Here is a 17,173-nt window from a genome sequence, read left to right as displayed (position 1 = left end):
AAAAAAAAGTGACCGAAATCCTTGCATCAGACAAATGTGTTTCTGCAAGACTCATCGAAGGCTTTTGGGAATACCAAAAAGTACTGTGCATCAAATTTTGACCGAGGATCTGGGCAAACGGAAGGCGTGTGCGCGGTTTGTATCGCACGCGCTGTCAGGCGATGAAAAGCATGCCAGAATGGAACACTGCAAAGACATGTTGCGGTCGGCCCAAAGTGATACAAAATTTACAAAATCGATTGTTACTGGTGACGAGACATAGTGTTTTCCATATGAGCCTCTCAGAGCGGCAGAGTGCAGCGTGGTTGAGCCCAAAGAAGCCGAAACCAAAGAAAGTGCGCATGCAAAAGAGTCGAGTAAAGACACTGCTAACGGTTTTCTTCGATTCCGAAGGAATCATTCGCAAGGAATTTCTGCCAGAAGGTCAAACAGTGAATTCTCATTATTATCTCGGAGTCCTCAATCGTTTGTGGGCGAGAATTCCTCGAATTCGACCTGAATATCGAGAGCAAGGTTCCTGGTCGCTCCTCCACGACAATGCCCCACCCCACAAATCGAAGATCGTGCGCGATTTTTTGGCCAGAAAAGGGATCACAGCCCTTGATCATCCTTCGCATTCGCCATATTTGGCTCCAGCAGATTTCTGGTTGTTCCCAAAAGTTAAGTTGGCGGTGAAAGGAGACTGTCACGACACCATCCAGGACATCCAAAGGGAATGTACCGCAGTTCTAAATGCGATTCCACAAAAAGAGTATAGTGACTGTTTTCGAAAACTTTTCAATCGATTCCAGCTATGTATTGATTGAGAAGGAGACTTTTGAATAAAAAGAGTCAAATTTTGAAAATAATTCACGTCTTGTATTTTTAATGAACACAGTCCTAAGAGAACCTGGACACACTGTGTAATAATCATTGCCCTGTGGACATTACCCCACTTTCACGATCTTCTGAATTCGTATCCCTTGCCTCTGTTTCCGATGCGGATGTGTGCAAGGCCATTAAGAGACTAAACCTTAATCCGGTGGACTTGACGGCATCTCTGGGTTTGTCGTAACGTGGCTGTTCAGTAATTTGTATTCATCTTCTTGGGCATATATTTAACTTGCACCTCACTCATCAGTAATTCCATACCGGATGAAAGGAAGAGATTATTGTACCCATATTTGAAAGAGGCAATCACGCCGCTGTGAGCAGCTGTAGACCCATTTCTATTCTTAATAATGTCTCTGATTATTTTAATTCATTATTCTCTATCGTGTTTTGCATTACATTGAGCTTAATCGCAACCAGCATGGCTTCACCAAATCAGAATCTACAGTTACTAATTTGGTAACGTTTCTTGACTGTATGACTCCTGTTGCCCGTGATCAGTGTCAAGCTGCTGCTGTCTATTTTGATCTCGTCCCCCATAACCTGCTGTTGCTTAAGTTGAGCTCTTTTGGACTCTCTGATGGTTACGCCGGCTGGTTTCGCAGTTACTTAACCAACGGACAGTCTCGGGTTCACGTTTCTGGTACCCTCTCCTTATCTTTTCATGTAACTTCCGGTGTGCCTCAAGGCTCTGTCTTGAGACCTTTTCAAAGTATTCATTAATGACCTATGTATGAATGAATTTATGAGGGGTATGCCTTCTCGGCCCTTGCTCCGCGACCTACAGTGGTCTGTTGTGCTTATGACCTATGTATCCATTAACTACTGAAACTTTTTAATCTTTCTGAAGATCTCAACATTTTTCGCTTCATTAGCTCGCCACATGATTGCATCTTACTCCAATCTGACGTTAATTCCGTGAGTGACTGGTGCACTGCTAACTGCATGAGACTTAATATTGCTAAAACTCGTGTTATGTCATTATTATTATTATTATTATTATTATTGGATGGGGTGGATTTCCCCATGCACCGCGACCAGTTTGATCTTTTGTACGTCGTCCTGTGATATTCTACCAGTCTCTATACCCTACCGATACTGGTGCGTGCCATCAGTCCCGACTCAGCCAGCGAGTTCGGCCTCTACTGGCTCAGCGGTATCTAGATGCTTCCCCCATCTACCAGAGGCGTTAGAGACTGTTGTTGGGCGGAAAATGTCCTTATAATTTAGCTCAGAGACCTCCTTGAGGCATGAGGTTCTTTTACGTGCCGTAAAGCTACGACACGGGACCCACGGCTTAAAGTCCCTCCCGGAGGACTTGTTCCCTAAATTTTTCCGCCCTTAAAAATTCCATGACCTCCACCGGGTTTGAACCCGCGTACCTTGAGTCATGAGGTGGGAACGTTACCCCTAGACTACGGAGGCCGCTGTGTTATGTCATACTGCAGGAAGACAAGTGGTCTGAGTTACGAGCATCAACTTTGCACCAGCAGTATTTAGGACCTAGGTGTTTTCTTTGATTCAAAATTATATTTTCACAGTTGTTGTTTTGTTATTTTCTGAATGCGTAAAGCTGTTAGGCCCTAGTCGCTCATAAACTTCACATTTTCTTCCCTGGTGTCTTTATGTGTGCTGTGCTTTACGTTAATCAGATCTAGGTTGCAATATGCCTCGGTAGTTTGGAATTCCATCACGTCTATCGATGCCAGCAGACTTGAGCGCATCCAGCAGAAGTTTGCTTCCGTCTATTTCTGTCGTTTTCCCCCCCTCATGTTTCTTGCATCAATGGTTCTCAGCCTTTGTGAGACCGTGGCCCGGTACCGGGCCGCGGCCCTGCGGTTGAGAAACACTGCTTACAGTTATACTCTTGCCTTAGATAAATGAAGTCTGCATTCTTTACGTAAGCGGAGACGTCACCTTGATGCACCTTTTTTCAGGTCTGTCGTGGCCTGCACTCCCTTCTTGGGAAATGTTAGTCTTCTTGTTCCTATTCGCAGTGTTAGGGACCTCTAAACTTTTAGTGTTTGTCCCTCTAATAAACACTGTCCTTCTGCTCGGTGCGCCTATGCTGCCAACGCGGTGGGTAAAGATCTCGACATATTTGCAATCGGAACAGTTTCTTCTTCTACCTAAAATTGTTAATAATACGTATTTAAGGCTCTGCGTTGTGTATTTCTTAGTTATTACGGTGTTTGTGTATTCTCTTCATCTTTGTTTTGTTTGTTCACTTCTGTATTATTGTGGTTTCTTTCTCCAATGCTTCCCTGTCCCTTGTCTCTCAGCATGTGTTAAGCAGTTCAGTAGATGGAGTTCATTATTATCGTTAATTTCGCATTACGCATTATAATACACTATGTACTGTATCCTTGTAAATGCATATATGTACCGTATTTACGCATGTATAGGCCGCAGCACAATTTTCAGACAAATTATAGAAAAAATAATTCCTCGATCTTTGAACACCCCGTATTACTAATTATGAATATATTTTTTTTAAACGAAGTGTGATTTCGAATATTTCGAATATAAGCCGCACCCCAGTTTTCCTCTTGAATTTTTGGCAAAAAATGTGCGGCCTATACATGCGTAAATACGGTATTTTGTTTTCTCACCTCTGAACTGTTACCTGATACTGTTACCATCTGCTAAATTAAAACTTTTATTTTTGTTATTAATACTCTTTTTTATTATTATAATCTTTACTTAGATGTTATAAATTGTCTTGTTTTGTACTTCGTATGTTTGTTTGTTTCTTTCACTCCTGCTTACTTTGCAATTGGCCCTTGACATGTTGAGTTAGCACGCAAATAAATAATAATTGCTGTATTATTTAAGTCATATTTTCACAACTTTAGCCTATTTTTCATATGGCAGTGTTTTCTTAACACACAACATTTCATTCTCTTTTAACGCCGTACGAAATGTTTCGGTCAGCACTGAAACAGTCATCAGTTACATTCGTTGATCTGATAAACTGTTAATGTTTGTACTCCATTATCTGCTGTTTAGTGAAACGCCATTAAAATTTTAAAGTTAAAGTTGATAGTTAAAATCCAAGTACGTATCTGTTGGAGGTTAATGAAATTAGCACACCTCGTCGTTTTGGAGGTCCCTGGTGTAATCGAGCTGCTGTTTTTCTCTTCTGTTTGTATGGTAGAGTGTGATGGATTAACCACGATTACTACACTAAATAAAAGAGAGACAGCAACGCGATTATAGCAGGGACCTCGAAAACGACGAGGTGTACTAATTTCATAAACCTCCAAATGATACGTACTTGAATTTCAACTATCAACATTAACTTTAAAATTTTTAATTAATGTTTCACTCAGCAAGAGATAATGGAATACAAACATTAACAGTGTACCACCTGACGGGCAGTGCCATGTACCTGATGATGGCCTCAGTGTTGACCGAAACATATGCTAACAGCGTTTATAGTGAAATGTAACGTGGCAGTGTGGAAGAAACACACACACACACACAGCATTTTGAACATTAGACAAAAGTTGTGAAAATAAGGCGGAAAATAATAATTCGTCAGAAGTGTAGCTGCATATTTTTAATTGGGATTAAAATTAATTCAGTATATGGGTCATTCCATGTGAAGTCATCCAGATAGGTCGCTCGACCATTTAAAAAAATTATATTTTGTACACTTATTTCTACATATTCTCATACTTCAAAAATATTTTTAAAAAATTAAACTCGCTCGGTTCTCCCGGTACAGCCGTTTTTATAATGCGAAAAGACGCAGTTTCGGCTGAAATGCGTTATGTTCTGTATCTCGTTAACTATTCACGCTAGAGACTCCAATATAAAACCGATTTGTTCCTCATGATATGGTCTACAAATCATGTTATTGCAAGTTTTCAGTCAACTCACTTCCTGTGGGTCTAATTAAGCTTGAAACTTGCCCATCGATTTTGGTAGAAAAGCTATTTTTGACCTTCAAAAACCAATGGGAAGGGAAAGTATCAGATCTGTGGTTTCTGCCCTTTGTTGTTGCCTGCATGGGAAATATAATTACGTAGTTTTGAACCCCATACTTATATTCCAAAATTTTCCAGGAACTTCCAAACTTTGCTCTGTGCCTAAAATCGGTCATTTTTAACATCTCATATCTCCTGTGGAGAAGCTCCGAAATGTTTTAAATTCATAGCAAATAATGCTCTATTTTAATCATTTGCAGGCCTATACTTACTTCTCGGAATGACAAAAGATAAATCTCATCTTTTATACCGAATAAAGAACCACTAATACCATTGGATGCAGGTAAGCCAATTGTTGAGGTATTGATTTTTTTTGGTAAAATTCAAAGTACCCACAACTTCGCTATTTGTTGAACATAAAAGTTTTAATTTATCTCCAAGATACCCTACGATAGAGCATTATTTGCTATGAATTTAAAACATTTCGGAGCTTCTCCACAGGAGATATGAGATGTTAAAAATGGCCGATTTTTGGCCCAGAGCAAAGTTTGGGAGATCCTGAAAATTTTTGGAAAATAGATACGGAGTTCAAAACTACGTAATTATATTCCCCATGGAGGCAACAACAAAGGGTAGTAACCACAGATCTCATACTTGCCCCCCCTCCCATTGGTTTTTGAAGGTCAAAAATATTTTTTTTTTTTTTCAAAATCGATAGGTAAGTTCCAAGCTTAATTAGACCCACAGGAAGTGAGTTGAGTTAAAACTTGCAATAACATGATTTGTAGTCGTTATCATGAGGAACAAATTGGTTTTTTATTGGAGTCTGTAGCATCAATAGTTACCGAGTTATAGAAGATAACGCAAACCACCATTTCAGCCGAAAATGCGTCGTTTTGCATTATTAAAACGGTTGTACCGGGAGAACCGAGCGGGTTAAATTTTTTAAAAATATTTTTGAGGTATGAGAATATGTAGGAATAAGTGTACAAAATATAATTTTTTTTAAATGGTCGAGCGACCTATCTGGATGACTTCACATGGAATGACCCATATGTGATATTTTCGCATTTTCTGCTGCTCCCGAAAAATCTTTATGGCCCTCATGTTGGGAAACACGGGCGTAGAACACGCGCTTTCTTTACGTTCGTTGCTTTAGATCTGCAGACGACTCAGTTAAGCCTTGTTATTTAACCCTCAGTGTACAAATCTTTGTGGCAACATTCCAACAGTAACGCTTTTACGCTTGTTACAATTCAGTCCAGAACCTTTTGTCTTCTCGTCTGCTGTCCAAAAACATAAAAATTAGAATATACAAAACTATAATTTTGCCTGTGGTACTGTATGGGTGTGAAACTTGGTTTCTGACATTAAGGGAGGAACATAGACTGAGGGTGTTTGAGAAGAGGGCGCTGAGAATATTTGGACCGAAGAGAGATGAAGTGACGGGAGGTTGAAGAAAACTGCATAATGAGGAGCTTCGCAACTTGTGTTGTTCGCCGAGTATAACTAGAATGATCACGCCAAAAAGGACGATAAGATGGGTAGGGCATGTAGCACGAATGGAGAAGCGGAATGCGTAGATGATACTGGTGAGAAAGCCAGAAGGAAAGAGACCACTAGGAAGACCAAAACGTAGGTGGGTGAACAATATTAAAATGGATCTTAGAGAGATAGGATGGGATAGGGTGGATTGGATTGATCTGGCTCAGGATAGGGACCAGTGGAGGGGTCTTGTGAACACGGTAATGAACCTTCGGGTTCCATAAAATGCTGGAAAATTCTTGAGTAGCTGCACAGCTGGCGGCTTCTCAAGAAGGGCTCAGCTCCATGAGTAAGGAAGTAAGTAACTCTTATACAGATTCCCAGAATGTTCATCTTTCATTGAAGGCGGTGCATCCCAGAATTCGATAAGGTGTGGCAGAAAGATTTCCCAATTTCGGAATAAGTGGATAGATCAGTGAGGGCGGATTTATTGGCCTTCATTTTGGGGTTGGGGGGTGGTAGTTGGAAGAATATGGAATCTACAGCTACACGTGCATTTCGCAAGATATGTGGGGGCACACGTGGCAACAACTCAGTTACAGTTGGATGAGTGCCGATCTGCAAACGGAGCTCATATCCCAATACAGTATTTCCAAAATATAGAACATATTTCTTTGTAAGATTCAATTTGCTTTGTTGCTGTGTATTGTCGCATCCAGTAGATTTTTGAATTTGGAATACCGAAATCCTTTTACACATTCTCCGCCTTCGGAAATCAAAATTTTACATTCTTTTTGAAAAGCAGGATTTTAAACTGAACTTTGGTCATGGTGCCGTCAAAAAATATTTTGAGTTTTATCATCTGCGGTATAATGCCGTGTAGTCCGAACATCATCATCATCAGTAATCTGTCAGACGACAGGTCCACAGTCTCTTCCAAAACAATTCCTCCACTTAATGAGATCTAGAGCTTTCTCCTTCAAATGACAGTATCCTCTTCTGTCCCCAAGGTCATCCAGCATCTTCTTACGTCTTCTTCCTCGTCTTCTTGTCACTTCTATCCGCCCCTCTATCTTTCCTTCAATAACTTCTTTTAGAAGGCAGTTTCTGCGTAAAACATGACCAATCCAACTACCCTTCCGTTTTCTTATTTCGTGTAGGACATTCCTCTGCTCACTGACTCTAATTAACACTTCTTCATTTCTCACTTAATCGGTCCAACTGATCTTCTCCATCCTTCTCCAACACCACATTTCGAAACTTTACAGATGTTTCTGATCTAGTCCGAACATAGAACTTCATAATTACCGATGTGAAAATCTCAAATTAAATACGTATTTCTCTTCAGGCTAGCGGACGACCACACCCCTCCGGACATTACCAGCCATGTTCATAATTTATCCGCACATCTCGTTCGACATAACATGCCCCATGCAACATGAAACAATATGAAACAAACAAGTAAAATTAACTTCACATATGTTACGTCTTGTAGGCTTATGTAGCAAGTCGTGAGGCTTCTCTTTGTGTGGCTTCCATGCGTGACACTGGGTGAGTCAAGTCAGGTTCGTAGATGACAGCGCATTGCTGTCTTAAAGGCCTTTCTTAAGGATCTTATTTGTTTCGCTAGGAATGTTAGCCTGTGATGTGTATCCTAATTTGTTCTTACATTTGCCATATTTATGTCTTATTTGCACTACATGTATAAACTGAACCCATGTGAAGTATATTGTATCCATCCGTCTGCAAGTTTCATTTTGATAACTGCCTGACGGACTTAAAAGTTTAATATTACAGGTCCTTACAAAGAGGATAGTTTCGATTTTCATAAAGGACGACATCATAGAAGTGCATATTCGCTAGAATATAAACGAATCTCTCCCCCCCCCATCTCCCAGATTCTGCTTCGTAGAAAAGAAGGGTCGCATTATTTTGGGGTCCTTAAGAATGATTATGGGGAGTTCCAATTGCTGACTAATGATATTTGTGAAGACACGTATTTAAGGTATTAAATCTCGAATTTATTATTTCTTAGCAGTATTTTTTCTTTTTGCGTGCAACCCTCAGAACAGAGTGATATGTTCAATCCTATATAAAAAAATGGAGTTTCTCGTTGGAAGAAAGGGCGTTGCATTATAGTATTTGGTCGCACTGGAATAGACTGTTACGGAAAGAACGCACGTGGAAATTCTGTATATGCGGTCAGGTACGGATTGCGTGTTTTCAATCTTTATTGATGGCCCAGGTGCTTAACTAATTAAGCATTACGCCATGAAGGTGTATGGAGGAATGGATGTATAGATCCACGTTTTCTTGACCTCGGCACTTGAGTGGTCAGCTTCACGCCCCGGCCCTTTTATCCCCGTGTAAAGAGCCGCTAGTACCCATTGGATAGGAGGTTGGGTGTACTCCAGAGTCGGTCTGGACGACGTGAAGAAGAGAAAATTCTTGACCCTACCGAGACTCGAATTCCGAGTCCCCGGTCGTCCAGCCCGTAGCTAGTCGCTATACCAACTACGCTATCCCGACCCCATTGATGGCCCAATGAAGCATGTTTAAAACATTCATGTTTTATATTGGATTAGCAGTAAAACTCCATTTGAGGTCATGTTTCTTGTCTTTGACCGAGTGTGATACTATTTTAAAGGAAGCACGTGGGTTCGTTTGCGACAACTTACGTGAATTGATTCCTTTAGCATTAAAAAAATGCAGCAGCTTCTGTTTGCGCCTCTTCTTTTCTGCGGGGTGGGGGCGTGGTTTCCATGGAAACGTGGGTAGTTAAGTTGCTATCGGCAACGCTACTGCACGACACTAGTACACACGTGATCCCGACTTCCGTTGCGGATGCTCATTTTGTAGTGTGTATCAAAGCTTTCGGGCGTGGATTTCGCTTAAACTCTCGCTTTCTTTTCTTTTTCAATTTTCTCTTTCTTTCTTTCTTCTTCTTACTATGTAGAACTATGTTGTATGAGCGTATGTTTGTGCTGATTGTGACTTGCGATACATTGTATTCTTTCTCTTCGTTACAAGTCGCGTGAGTGTATGTTTGTCCCGATGTGGTACTTGCAATATGTCATAATCATGTATCGTCTCTAGAGGACCCTAGAAGTGGACGTTAATTATGTATACGTATAATAGGAAAGTAATATCCGTTCAGCATAATCGGATTTCATCTTCCAGATCGCTTAAGGAATTTCGATTAAATTTGGCTTGGGAGATCAGCATTAAAATTTATCTATATAAATTTGAATGGTACATATCGGCTCCAGATAATAGTTTACATGAAGATAAATAGAATTGTGTCGGATTTATGTAAAAAATAGTCCTTCACATTGTCATTTACCTCATTAAGACTTTCATTTCTTATTTTATTGCCGACGTTGTACAGATAGAAGTAATTTATAGCTCTTCAGTTTAATAATGTGTTTATAGAGTACATCAGATCTTTCCACGGTGAAGTGGTTAGCAATGCGTTGTAATACAGGCCTGTATACAGTTCATTAGGATGTCAACAGTAGATTTAATTTAATTTTACCGTTGTGTTAAATGTATATAGACGTATATATATATATATATTTATTTATGTCAGTTGTACCTTAAATACAGAGGAGCTGGGATAGCGCAGTCAGTATAGCGACTGGCTACGGGCTGGACGTGAGGAGCCGGGATAGCGCAGTCAGTATAGCGACTGGCTACGGGCTGAACGTGAGGAGCCGGGATAGCGCAGTGGGTATAGCGACTGGCTACGGGCTGGACGTGAGGAGCCGGGATAGTGCAGTCAGTATAGCGACTGGCTAGGGGCTGGACGTGAGGAGCCGGGATAGCGCAGTGGGTATAGCGAATGGCTACGGGCTGAACGACCGAGGTGTCGGAGGGCGAGTTCCAGTGGGGTCAAGAATTTTCTCATCCCCACGTCGTCGAGACCGGCTCTGGGGCCCACTCAGCTTTCTATCCAATGGTTACGGAGTCTCTTTCTCTAGGGGTGAAGCTGACCCCTCACCTGCAGTTAGTGCCAAGGTCAAGAAAATGTGGATCTATACATCCACTCTCCCATACGCTTTCATGGCGCAAGACAACCTTGTCTTTTACCTTAAATACAACTTGTGGTTTGTTAAAATTATAATATATGACCCTACATGTTTTGACCCTTGCCCTACTGTCATCAGGGGTTCATTAGAGTCACATCTAAAAACATGGAGATTTATATATAAACTTTTAAAATGTTTTATGATATTGTGTATTTTAAATTGGTACCTAATTAGAAAGTGTAAGCTGTTCATACGCACAGTATTCAACTAGCTACGGGCAACAGGCTAGATACAAGGTTCGATTCCAACAGGACGGATATTTTTTCTTCACCGCCCACGGATCTGCTCCAGGGCCCCAGCACTTCCCCTGTCCAGTGGATATCGTTTCCCCGTAAGTGAATGGCCTGGCATGAAGCCGACCAATCTCTTCTCTCTACTGCATCACTTGATGCTTAATTAATCCCAAGAATAGTTTTACCTCTACCACATATAAGGTTTACAACTACGGCTATTTTATATAACATTCCAATAAACTAAGACTAACAAAAAACCTAAAGGTCGAAACAAGTCTGGTCACATAATTGTAATAAATTGTTACTTTAATGTATTATTCCACGACCTCCGCCGGGCTTGAACCCGCGTACCTTGAGTTGAACGTTACCCCTAGACTACGGAGGCCGCTTTTATAACAAGTGACTTGGAGGCGGTTGCAGCTACTGGCCTTGTTTTGTTTGGTTTATTATATGAATTGTTGTGATTCATTACGCAATAGGCTTCTGAACATGCACGGCCATTTTAGGTTACAACAAGCGTAAACAAAATTGAAATGTAGAGCCTTACGAGGCTTTTCTTATCCGGGGTAATAGCATTACGTGATCTGGAAAGTTCGACATCAGTGAGAAGTATATCTGCTCTGATTTCACAAATTCCGAATCAACTGTTCCTTATGATTTGTATGCATGTGGTTTGAATTGAACGTTATAAATCCATGGACCAAACTGGACAAGAGTCATGTTAGGATGACGCTGGAATAAACAAAATAGTGGTTATTGAGGTTATCAAATATTTTAATAAATTTTCCAATTTTTGCATTTAAAACGTGATCGAATGAGAGTTGCATCCGTGTTTAAGCAGTATGCTCAAGTGCGTATGAGAAGTTTTAATTAGCCCACTTCTTGAGAAGTTGATGGTAGCTCAGCTGGTGAAGAAATTCCATGGCTTTAATGAAACTTAGCTTTCAATGCGAAGTTTATAAGGGCCTGTCGCTGGTCCTTACATAGATATATGTAGTTGGATCCAGACTACGCCTTCACACGCTGTCCCTATGATCTAGCGCGAATAACCGCAGCAACTGAAGCGCCAGCACAACAGTACTTTAAGATCCATTTTAATATTATTCTCCCATCCACCTCCCACTTTTCCGAAGTTGTCTGTTTCAATTACACGTAGAATCTCGTGTTCAGCCAGTTCCTTGTTACCACGGCAGGGANGGGGGGGGGGGGGGGCACGAAGTGGCTCACACTGCCCCGAACGTGGACGGAAGCAGATAAGCAAGGATGGAGAAAAGTGCACAGCAAGGAGCCTCATAATTCGTACTCTTCAAATATTGTTAGGATTAAAAGTTTGTGACGATGGTACATTGGTACAGATATAACGTGTATGGACAGTATCCGTCCTGTTTATATTTCAAAATAAATATAAATAGGACATTATATTTGTACTCTTGCTAGGATAATCATATGAAGGGCAAGACATGGGCGGGGCATATAGCACGCATGGGGAAGACGAGAAAGCCATACTAGATTTTAATCGAAAGCATGAAGGGGGAAAACCGCTTGTGAGATCTAAGCTTTTGAAATGGAAGGATAATATTAAAGCATAATTGCAAGAAATACAGTGTCAGGATGTTAACTGGATTCATAGGCCTCATGATAGGGCCAAAAAGCGGGCTTATGTGAACACGGTAATGAACCTTCGGGTTCCATAAAATGCGTATAATTTCCTGCTCAGATGAGCGACTGTTAGCATCTCATGAAAGGCTGCCTGTGGAGTTCTTTAATTCCATAAGACCCACCGTACAGCAGAAGTATAGGTGGGATGAATGAATGTCCTTGCCACACTTGCAACGTAGTTCGTAACAGGAGCAGTAGGTATTGAGTTTGAGTTCTCACAGCGGTCACTAGGAACAATACTGTCTTCGGGAAGTAACGCCTTGTAGTCCGGTAGAAGCTCCCCAACGTGTCGATCTGCAAATAAAGGGGGTACGTGCTGGACTGCGTGCACGAGTGCATCCTATAAAACTATTCGTCGAAGTTCTGCAGAGATTTCGCTCCTTCTGCACCTACGTTAAAGAGACGTGTTCACGATTCCCAGTTGCATGGGAGTTTGTCAGAATTAGCATTCGCAACAGTTCGTTATCGTAAACAATTATTTCGTTTGTTTTGCTAGGAGCGATTTTATTTTTCTCTTCAAGCAGTTCCTACCTCTGTCCTACCCTTCCACGCTCTCCTTTCCTTCCTCCCCGCTTGCCGATCGGTTTTATTACGTAAGAGATGACGTGGTGTTTTCCCACCTCCCTTTACGTTTCTCCGCTTTCTAAATTGCACCCCGTATTATGTACGTCACAGACTTATTGACGGTGGCGACCCAGTTGCTATGGTTACAAGAGAGGCCAGCTCAGCTGCATGTGTAGATTTTAGGTTTATGGTTCTTTGTTGGCTTGGTAATGGTTGCTAAGCAACAAATAGGACGACACGTGAGAGATACGAGCGGCATCTGAGGACATCGTGCCCCACTGTCTTTAGGAGAGGAAGATGTATGCACTGTGTAGTGGTGAATGACGATCACGATGCAAGATACAAGATATGAATAATAGGTTCACCTTGAAAGTTCACTTTTGCTAAAGCTTACGCCTATCGGTTTCTTTTTTTCTAAAACCATGTTCACCGGCATTTTTGTAATCTTATCCCCGAACTCAGAACATACAATGCCCCAGCAGGTATGCAACTTTTGACACGTTTGCCGATACTCGTCACTTGTTGGCAGGTATGGATTTCAGCTTATGCCTGTACATATTACAGAAGGCAGGAATTTAGGGGGCAGAGTTGAGGGTCGGTTCTTGTGTGCACATGTATGTAGGAAACTAAGTAACTCCTGCCGGCTTGATACCCGGTAGTCCTGGTATGCTACTGGTGTTAGTAGTTCAAAAACTACTTATTATTTTATAGCAAAAAGGCTGTTTACTGGACCTAAAAACTTTATATTCCAGTTCATTTGAAGATGTTATATTTTAGCGTCCTGTTACACTGATTCATGTCCATGGTCTATGCTGACCGTCTTACAGTGTATACACTTTTTCACCTTATTCTTCTCTTCCACACTACATGTTTCAGCACTAATGTGCCATCCTCAGGTGTCTTTATGCACGTTAAACTATTGTACTGCATGCCATGTCTTCAGTCTAAAATGACTAAAATCTGTATTCGTCATATATGTCGATGATTTCTAAATAATAAAACTTTTCAGGATTCTTCCTACGTCTCACTCAAACACGCGAATTACGCCAATCCTCTTTTATGTGAGCATTCTTCCTACATACATTTGTGTATCGTGTTCTGTGTTGTGTTTTGCTCCTGTTACTGCATGCGTTGTACTGTACCTGAGGATGGCACATTAGTGCTGAAACATGTAGTGTGGAAGTGAAGAATAAGGTGAAAAAGTGTGTACACTGTAAGACGGTTAGCATAAATCATTTGAAGATGACTATCCATTTAGTACAAGTTATATTGGTATTCTCTTGAAAGGGACATTAACTTACCAGAACTGCCAATTTGTAAAATTTGCGAAGTAAATTTAGTACAAGCCTAACTTTATTCATTCTGGTGTGTCACATTAGTTAAATATCATACAATGATTTGACAACACTGTCCAGTGTGATGCAAATGTATATTTATATGAATGCCTTTACATGTTTCGATCAGTTATGACCATCTTCAGAAGGCATAATAGCATGTTGAGGAAACTACTATCACATTGATCATAGTACATCAAGTTGAATCAAAGTTTTATATAAAGTTTTGAATTAAGATAAAATGTAGTTGAGTTAAAGATTAATAAAAATCTTAAACCGCTAAGCTTTGCATCTTTGTACCACTTCTGTCACCGTGAGATTGGGTGATATTGCCGTCCTTAGATGTCAAGGCAGTGTTGTTATATAGTTGGTTAAGAATCTGTGTTGTTGAGCTGTTTCTCCTTTTGTTATGTGTTGAGGCACACTATAATCATTTTGTAATATTAGTACAAGCCCCTTTTATTTTATTCAGATCTCTGAAGTAATTTTGGAGATAGAAGGACTCGTTATAACCTCTAATTAGCAAATGCTTATAACAGTTAGTTGGAATTATTTGTCTTTCCTGCTGTCAACGAATGTAAAGATTAGAACATATAATAATCTGAAGAAAGCAGTCTTCTGGGATTTGGCACCGTGTATATGTGGTGTTAACCGACGTTTCGGAGGAACGTCGGTTAACACCACATATACACGGTGCCAAATCCCATAAGACTGCTTTCTTCAGTAGTGACCGCTGTGAAAGCCTCAAATCTTACATAATCTGTCCTTCTATCTGAAGTGTATAGGCCTAGGTATGAAAGTTTACCTCTCACCCTACAGGGATAATCTGGTATTGAAGATATTTGATAACGGGGTACTAGGGAGAATATCTGGAGCAGGAGAGAGACTGGAAAAAACTAGTGAATGAAGGGCTTCATATTTGTACCCTTTGCCAAATATTATTCTGGTGATTAGATCAAAGATGATATGGATGGAACATGTGGGAAGTATGGGAGAGAGAAATGAATACGTGGTATCAATTGAAAACCTTGAATGGGAGAGGCAGATAGGGAGACTTAGGCACGGATGAAAGGATGATATTAAGGTGGATCTTATCCACCTGTTGGCTTCTCACCAAGGAGCCTGTTCTGTGGAATTAGGTAGTTGCTCTCTGTAATTTACTGTGTAAAAATGTTCAGTGTTTCTCATGTGGGGAGGGTTAGAATACTTCCATCGTAGCCCTGTGAATGGTAGAAGGCAATGGAAAAGGAACCCCATGCCTGGGAATGTAACTCGGCCACCCTGTCACTGGGCGACATAAATACAGGGACCTGGCCCTCAGGGTGGGGGATTGGATGCGAGGCTGATGACCTTGCTCTGAGAAAAATTACTTTTACACTACATTACATTATGTTACATCACATCACATTGCATTCCCTGGATCCAGAGTTAGTCAAAATTACTGTAGGATGTGAAGTGTGTCATATAAATAGAAAAACATGTGTACAGTGCTGGAGTTTTCACATAAGAAAACACAAGAAAACAAAGTGGCTAGACATAAAACTATTCAGCAGTACATCCACACATGTATGTACATCAATACTGTCAATTTGTGCTATTTACCAACGTTTAAAGGGATGAGTAATTTTTTACACAGTAAGTATGCATTAACAGAGTAGAATGAGAGTGTGTCAGGTTATTGAAATTTCCATTCCAACATAATATGCGCTTTTCTGAAAACATGAGAGGTTGGCAGTTGGTTTATGAAGATAGTGCTTGTGTCTTGTGTTAATATTGTGTACCACATACATCTCCAAATCTGGCACTTCTGAGGAAGGCTATGTCTCAAAAGGGGCTGTATTGATGATGATGATGATGATGATGATGATGATGATGATTACCACATCTTTTTCACTGAAAGAAATAACCCCAAACCCCTAAAATGTATGACTCATTAAACTTATGTGATATTCCTATAGGGATTATTTTGTTGCATTCATATACATTTCTCAAGAAATTTTATTTACTGATTATATTGACTGATTGGAGGTTGCAGGTGTCAGAGTGAATGGTTTTTTACAGTATGGTCAACTTATTATACCCTCCACATGTTATTCTTTTCTCTTAGGTCAAAAAATATTTCTTATTGCCCTGCTCACAAACGCCTTCAACCTCGTTCTCCCTTTTGTTTAAAAGAACAAGTTTCACATCCATGTAAATGATAGGTATATTACAGTTTTGTAAATTTTAATCTTTACATTATTAGACAGGAAATGGGAAGATTCTAAACATGAATTTTTTATTTTCTAATCATTGTAGGTGAATGATGGCACCGGAGCGGCCGGGACCAGAGGACAAGCCTGGAGTGGCTCTGGTCCAGAGAAGTGGTGCAGTCACCATCCCAGTCATACCGGTCTTCTCACTGCCTAACGCCCTAGTACATCTGAAGGTAGTATCTGTGTTGTGTCATGTACTTTATAAGCTGGTCATTGGACGTAATTCTGCTATAGAGGTATGAGTATTCATTTAACTATGAAAAGAGATGAGCAGTGCATGTAGCACACATTGGAGATATCAGAAACTCATAAAAATTGACTTGGAAAAGCTGCAAGGAAGAGATAAGTTGGGAGATCTAGGCACAGATGGGAAGATAATAATAACCCAGCAACGGTTAGACATGTCACAACATGTATTAAACTTTTACATGCCATGTTTAAATCTCCTACTGTGTTGCTGGCAGCCAGATTTAAACTGGGCACTAACGAGATTTATGTTGTAGACAATGCAATGCTAGCCTTGCTAAGCCCTACTGAAGTAGCACGTGATGACACAGTTCTGTTAAGCTCAGACAATAAAGGCTGAAGAAACAGACATGAAAATGCAGCTGGATTCATGTAGCTTATGATGGGGTTCAGTTTTGGGCTGTTTTGAACATGATAACGAACTTTCGGATGTCAAAAATGTTGTGGAGTTTCATAACTGAGTGACTGTTGACTTCTTGGGAAGGACTCTGTTCCATGTAATTGGTT

General features: G+C 40.5%; 1 protein-coding gene across 3 annotated transcripts in view; it reads left to right on the top strand.

Annotated features, from left to right (window-relative positions):
• LOC111874518 (forkhead box protein N3) overlaps positions 1-17,173 on the top strand; it is a 58,987-nt gene that overhangs the window by 26,759 nt on the left and 15,055 nt on the right. For 2 of the 3 annotated variants that reach the window (XM_023870085.1, XM_033755480.1), the window contains exon 2: positions 16,464-16,593. In XM_023870085.1, coding sequence (XP_023725853.1) covers positions 16,468-16,593 — 126 coding nt within the window. In that variant the 5' untranslated portion in view covers positions 16,464-16,467. Of the gene's footprint in view, positions 1-5,062; positions 5,146-16,463; positions 16,594-17,173 lie in introns of all 3 variants that reach the window. The other variant, XM_033755479.1, reaches the window with a different exon arrangement.

The sequence above is a fragment of the Cryptotermes secundus genome, unplaced genomic scaffold (genome assembly GCF_002891405.2).
Source record: "Cryptotermes secundus unplaced genomic scaffold, Csec_1.0 scaffold629, whole genome shotgun sequence".
Taxonomy (NCBI): Eukaryota; Metazoa; Arthropoda; class Insecta; order Blattodea; family Kalotermitidae; genus Cryptotermes; species Cryptotermes secundus.
The sequence above is the reverse complement of the archived record's forward strand: the minus strand, read 5'-3'. Positions and strand labels throughout refer to the sequence as shown.